Consider the following 6,867-nt stretch of genomic DNA (forward strand, 5'->3'; position numbering starts at 1 on the left):
GGAGATGCCAGGGATTGAACCTGCAACCCTCCGATTGCCAAGCAGGTGCTCTGCCCCTTCCCCAAAAACTCTGGATGGCCGTGAGAAATTTGAGTTTCTTCAGTTATGTTTTGGGTAGAAACCTGATGGCTGTCATTGGTTGTTAAGAATTGGAATAGTTGGGTTTCCCCCCTTTATGGTATTGTTTAAATAAATGTCACTTCAGATTGATCCTCTTCCTTTTTCTTTTAAGCCGGCCTGTGTGTATCACATCCAGCTGAAGGCTGAAGGCAACGATCACATCGAAAGAGCCCTTCCCCAGCACTTTGCAATCGAGGTAAGCTGCCCTTGGAACCAAAGGTCTGATTTTCTGGGTTAAGGGAATACTGCTACCCATAACAGCACAGTAAATATGATTTAAAAGCAGAATCACACCACAGTTCACTGGGAAGAGGGATTGATAAACTATTCCAGGAATTCTAACTCTTGCCAGGGGAATAGGAGGTCTCCTAACATCTCTCAGCACTCTTCCCAAGCTACACTTCCAGGATTCTTTGCGGGGAAACCAAAGCAGTTTAAAGTGTTATGATGCTGTTTTAAATGTTCAGTGTGGATGGGGCCTGGTCGACTTCAAAGCGTTGTATCCAGGGCTATTCCATGTAAACCCATTGAAAGGAATAAAGACGACTAAGGTCCAGTCATGTCAGTGGGCATAACTCTTGAGTTAAAACCTAGTTGCCTACAACCCCAATCGCTTTGGATTCCCAGCCATCCTCATCCCTGGCAATTGGCCACACTGGCTGGGCTGGATGCACTCAAGCGTCCACCAACATCTGGAAGCACCAGGTTTGGGAAGCCTGATCTTAGACTCTGAGTGAATTCGGGGCTCTGCTTTTGCTACAATGGACAGAATCCTCTCCCAGCATCTACTTAACTGGGGTAAAAAGGCCACTCCACAGAAGCCTGCTTAAATGGGCACCAAAGGACAGGGGCGGGGGAGATGGTTTCACAGGTCACTAGCAAGGAAGGACTGTATTTCTGCATCCAAACAGTTTTTCCATGCAAGAGGCTTCTGTTCAGCCTGGTCAAGCAACAAGACAGTTTTTGGACTATTGGATTCACGGTCTATTTAGTTTCATGCAGAGTTTTCAGACCATAAAAAGAGAGAGAGAGGGAGAAACATCAGGAATTATACAGACCATTTATAATCACTGTTTGGGAAGCTAGTCATTTGCAGAGGCCCACTGAGTAAGGAATAAGGGGCAGGCAGAATAGATCAGAGCATCAGAGATAAATAACTATACAACTTTTGGAAGGCAGCTCTGTAGATGGAAGTTTTTAATGTTTGATGTTTTATTAGGTGTTTATATTTGTTGGAAGTTGCCCAGAGTGGCTGGGGCAACCCAGTCATTTGGGTGGGTTATAAATAATAAAATTATTATCTTCGAACTGAGATCGTTTGAGGTCTTCTTTTTTGGTTTTGGGGGAAAAGGCAGCTCGGGGGAGGAGGGGGAGACACAAGGTTTATAAAATGGTTTATCATGCATGGCAAAAGTGGGCAAGAGGATTTGATTCTCCCTTCTCCACCCATAACCCATGAGCAGAGGTTGGGGGACCTCTGGTCTAAAAAATTACCCATTCTGGCAGAGGGAGATGAAATCGACGTTCTGTTTATATCCTCCTCCTCCTCCCTGCTGTCTCAAGGTGCGTTGCAACAGTTTTGAAATTCGCTCCCGCGTGATGCAGCGATGGCCACCGATTCGTATCACTTTAGAAAAGGATTAGACAGATTTAGGGAGGCTGAGCCTTCTGGTATCCACTAGCCATGGTGACAAAAGTTCTGTCTCAAGGGTCACTGTGCCTCTGAATACCACCTGTGGGGCGTCACAAGCAGGGAGAGCGCTGTTGCACAGACATCTTGGTTACAGCCTCCTACAGGCCCCTGGTTGGCCTGTTCCAGCAGTTGCTCTTCTCATCTAAGAAGGTCCCAAGTTGAATCTCCAGGTAGGGCTGGGAGACGCCCCATTCTGTGAAACCCTGCTGCCAGCCCATGTGGACAAGACTGTCCCAGGTGGACTAATCTGCTGAGTTGCGATAAGGCAGCTTCCTATGTAGCCATTGTGGCTAACGGCCATTGGTATGCCTCTTCTCCATGAATCAATGCCCTTTAAAAGACATCCACGTTGGTGACAATACCAAGTCCAGCAATAGCAAATTCTATACTTCATGTTCTGCGTCAATAACTACTATTTTATGATCACAGACAATCGTATCGTTTATCTTCCTGGGTTCTAGCATTAAGGCAGTATCATGCTTTCGCTTTAGCATTCTAAATCACAGCCCTTTTGTGATGGAATCGGAGATGGGGAAATCACCGGCAATTGCTGCCTAATTCCTTATTTCGGTTTTAGGAGTTGAGTCTGAGGAATACATTTCAGGGAACTCATACCCAGTTCTTCTCCAAAAAAGCTGATTTGTGCATGGCCCTTTCCCCCTCTCCATACACGAAGGAGGACATATTTTTCAGCAGTGCCTGAAATGCAGCGTGAATGTTCATTTTTACGACCGAGGGAGCTGATCAGAGAGCTGATATGTGCAGCATATTTAATCCGAAGCCTTCCATCTGGCCGGTGTTAAAGGAACCTTCCCCCCCACCCCACCTTCCATATTGTAGGTTGGCAGCAATGACATTGAGGACGTGAATATCATCGCTTTCCGCCAAATTAACCAATTTGATCTGAGTGGCAACGTGATCACTTCCTCGGAGCATCTGCCTACCTTATGGGTGAGTGCACCTCTTTCCAGTTGTTTTTGAGATTCCTCAGTGCGACTCCCCCCCCCCCAGGCATGGATTTATTAAAGGCAATCCCTCTTCATTCTTGTGCATTATGAATTTTTAAGGGAATATTTTCTGGGGCCTTTTGTGGGAGAGCCGGTGTGGTGTAGTGGTTAAGAGCAGTGTACTCATAATCTGGTGAACTGGGTTCGCTTCCCCGCTCCTCCACATGCAGTTGCTGGGTGACCTTGGGCCAGTCACACTTCTCTGAAGTCTCTCAGCCCCGCTCACATCACAGAGTGTTTGTTGTGGGGGAGGAAGGGAAAGGAGATTGTTAGCCGGTTTGAGACTCCTTCGGGTAGTGATAAAGCGGGATATCAAATCCAAACTCTTCTACTGGCAGGGGCCCTGGTGCCCACGGGTACCACGTTGGCAACTCTGCAGTTAGAGCCAAAGTTCCTTGGGAAGAGACAGAACTGAGGAGGGGGATGAGATTGCCGCCATCTTAACCATCCCAGTAAAGGCCGTATGCCTTTTTCTCTGTCTTCTCCCTTCATAGGTGAAGCTTTACAAAAGTGAGAACCTTGACAACCCAGTCCACACCGTCTCGCTAGGCCAGTCTCTCTTCTTCCACTTCCCACCATTGCTCCGGGACAGAGAGGTATTATTTTCCTTCCTTCTGCGTAGGAAGATCAGAAAGTGCTGGTTCATTTAGCTCAGCACTGTCAACCCCAGTCGTCTTCAACTGGTCCAGACCCAAGGCCCACCTCTGACTCCCAAGCCTGCAGCACGGAGCCTACTTTCACATACTCACTTTTCATTTATACCTAATAGTGCAAATAAGGCACATTATTAATCCTCAAATGGCAGTTCACAGAGCCATTTCCGTAGTGTTGCCCTAGCTTTGCTACTAAATGAAAACCAGCCGTCTTTTACACTTCTCCCATAGCCAAACGACGGAGAAGCTATTGAAAACCAGTGATTTGGGGTTTTTCCAAAAACAAGACTCAAAGTGGCAAATGCCACACAACCAAGCTTCCCACCTCAGTGGACGCTTCTATCCCTGCTCCGTAGAGAACTCCCTGGCTACACACATTACTGTAGGATTAGCCAGAAATATATTTCTGGTTGTAAAAGTCTCTTGCCGCTTTGCAGCACTCGTAGAAATAGATGAAATGAGTTTCTCATCAGAAGAATGTGTCTAGCCCAGACGCCACAGGGAGTGCCTTTTTGGTTTGGTTAGCTGTAGCTGGAGTCCCATTTGGCAACAACAGCTTTACTGTGACCCGGCTGGGATGGCTTTGTGGAGCCAACTGGGCGTCCTGGCAGACTGGTTGAAGACCCATGACTTAGGGCCAAGTGCACAGACAAATTGGAAGATTGTGGTTCTCCTGTTCAGCTTTGCATTGTGGCATTTATCTTGCAGGCCCATTAACTCAAGGTTGGGAATGCAAGCGATGCAGGCTGCAGGTTTTGGGGAGCCGCAGAATGGGATCTTCTCTCCTTGCCAACTCTCACCACAACCTGTTTGCTTGCCCCTCATGGCTGGGTATTCCCCCCCCCCAACTGAATGCTAGCAGTTCCCTCTTGTTCTTTCATTGGCAGAATTATGTGGTACTTTTGGACTCGACACTTTCCAGGTCCCAATACGACTACACCTTGCCTCAAGTTTCATTCACCACCCTTGGGTACCATAAACACATCACCTTGGTTTTCAATCCTACGGTAAGCATCTTCTGGCCAGCCTATTCTGCAAACACGCAAGGAAAAGTTCTGTTGGGGCTCCCTTTTCTTTTTCAGCTCTTCTGCTTTCCTAGCTCTCAATAAAGTTGGGTCTTGCTTTGTTTCCTAGGGAAGATTTTTGGTGCTTTATAAGTGATCTAATAGCCAGGTACCTGGTGCAATTCAAAGAAACCGATGCCCCCCCAAGTGTGGATTCAAAATGAAATCCAATCATAATCCAAACATAGATGAAAACTCGCTCCTCGATCTCTGAAAGCATCATGCAACATTTTGTTACAATATCTTAAGATGTGTCCCAATACATAGCAAACAAGCAGCTTTCCAAAATGCATAGTGGATAATGATGATGATGAAATTAAGCAACTGCCGTGCAGCTGTTCAATTCAGGGGAAGAGGAGCAGTGGCTGTCAAGCACATACTTCTTGTCCTTTCCATTGAGCAACCCCGACAAAACTCCAAAGCAGCCTTCCCCAACCTTTGGCTCCCAGATGTTGTTGGACTACCACTCCCATCACCCCTAAGCGTAAGGGCCGGTGGTCAGGGATGATGGGCCTAACAACATGGGCAGACCAAAGACTGGGAAAGGCTACTTGAAAGGGCAGTTGCACTTTGGGAGAGTGGGAAACTGCAACACATGACCTTTTTATTTATTTTTTAAACAAAGGGACGAATCAGAGTAAGAGTGTTCTGTAGGAACTAACAGCAACACACCTTTGACTTGTTTGCAGAGAAAGCTGCCTGAGCAGGATATTGCGCAAGGATCTTACATCGCCCTGCCATTAACGCTGCTGCTTCTGTTAGCTGGTTACAACCATGATAAGGTAAGATGTCTCTCTCTCTGTGTAAGTGTAAGTAGTGTTGCAGTTTTACTCTTTTTTTTTCAGGAGCCAAATGTGGCCTCTCTAGCCTTCTCTCTCTGGGGCTTGGGAACTCATTTGGTACCATTCCAAAGTGGCATTGCCTGACCGGAATATGTCCTTGAAGTTTGTTAATGCCCCTCACTTGCCTAGATGGGAGGGTAGAGAGGGGCTGCCATTGGATGCAGTAGTCTATTGCGCAGAGGTAAAATTGACATTAATTGCTCCACCCACTTTTGCCTTTGTCCCTTTGTCCCCACCCATTGCTGACACATATCCTCTGCCTAGCAGGAAATGTGACTCTTGGGCTGAAGCAAAAAAAGAGGTTTCCTGACCCTGTCTTTTATGATTATATTATGCCATTGTTGCTGTAAGGGTCCATCATGGTTATCTGCATTTTTCTGCCCCCTCTCCAGCTGATCCCCCTGCTGCTCCAGCTAACCAGCCGTCTCCAAGGGGTGCGGACGCTGGGGCAGGCAGGTTCTGATGCAGGGAGCCTTGAGGACATGAAGAGGCAAGCCAAGAAGCAGAAGATGAGGCGGACATGAGGCGAAAAGAGCTCTTGTCATGCTAGAGTCCTGGCGTTTTTGACCAGCATAGCTCCTAAACAGGACTGAATCCTGGGACCTGAGGAAGGCATTTGTTTACATTAGGGTTCCATCCCAGATGGAATATCACAGTTGCTTTTTTAAAAAACAGCGACGATGAACCAACAGGATTTTGATACGGAGAACATCATCCTCACTGGAGGCGGTTGTGGGGGAATTTATTGGAGATAACACCTTATTATATTTTTCCTCGGTTTTACCAGAATGGCAGCCAATAAAACCTGATTTCGCCTCCCAGGCTGTTCAATTTGGTTTCAGTTTTAATATTTTACCATTGCAAACCTTTGGTAGTGTTGTGTCTTTTCACTTAAACTCTGTACGCCCCTTCCCCTCCCCATCCCAAGAACAAAACACACTTAGGGATAACATGCCAAAACAAATGCAGTCCTGTTTGCATGATTGCAATGGACCCCAACACAGGCAAGCTCAGCATTGGTGGCCATATTGGGATGGCGGTGCTCACCTGATTGTGGGGTTGCTGCCACTGCTGCTTGACGCTAAGGGGGAAAGGAGGTTGGTGCAGTGCGGTGCAAACACACCGGCTGAACCCATCCAGCACTCCTGCTGGCACCGTAGCACCATGCTGACCTCCCCCTCTCCTTCATGATAAGGAAGCAGCATATCATCTGTCAGGAGGTCAGGTGAACACTGCTCCACCATGCGCTCCTGGGCATGCTGTTGGCTCCACCGCAGGATGCCTGTGCAGATGTGTAGCCATCTGTTGACGCTGCACATGCTTGAAGGCTTCAACAGGGTTGGGCCAGATTGTTCTGTTGCTCTAAGACCTTCAGACGCTATCCAATTAGCCTTCTTGCTTTAATAAAGCCTGTCATGAGAAGCTGATGTGGGTGGAGTGCGTAGGAGAGGAGTCTTTGGTGCACAGTTTTAAACCACGCACTTTTAT

The 6,867-nt window shown here is 47.3% G+C and overlaps 1 protein-coding gene across 1 annotated transcript in view; it reads left to right on the plus strand.

Annotated features, from left to right (window-relative positions):
• Nucleotides 1–6,210, plus strand: part of LOC309519244 (BOS complex subunit NOMO1-like) — a 36,953-nt gene extending 30,743 nt beyond the window's left edge. Inside the window, exons 26-31 of the mRNA XM_082200040.1 lie at nucleotides 233–316; nucleotides 2,654–2,764; nucleotides 3,315–3,416; nucleotides 4,361–4,480; nucleotides 5,227–5,319; nucleotides 5,772–6,210. Coding sequence (XP_082056166.1) covers nucleotides 233–316; nucleotides 2,654–2,764; nucleotides 3,315–3,416; nucleotides 4,361–4,480; nucleotides 5,227–5,319; nucleotides 5,772–5,903 — 642 coding nt within the window. The 3' untranslated portion in view covers nucleotides 5,904–6,210. The remainder of the gene's footprint in view (nucleotides 1–232; nucleotides 317–2,653; nucleotides 2,765–3,314; nucleotides 3,417–4,360; nucleotides 4,481–5,226; nucleotides 5,320–5,771) is intronic.
• The last annotated feature ends 657 nt before the right edge of the window (nucleotides 6,211–6,867 follow it).

This window comes from Podarcis vaucheri (assembly GCF_965113315.1).
Source record: "Podarcis vaucheri genome assembly, chromosome: 14".
In the NCBI taxonomy this organism is placed as follows: domain Eukaryota; kingdom Metazoa; phylum Chordata; class Lepidosauria; order Squamata; family Lacertidae; genus Podarcis; species Podarcis vaucheri.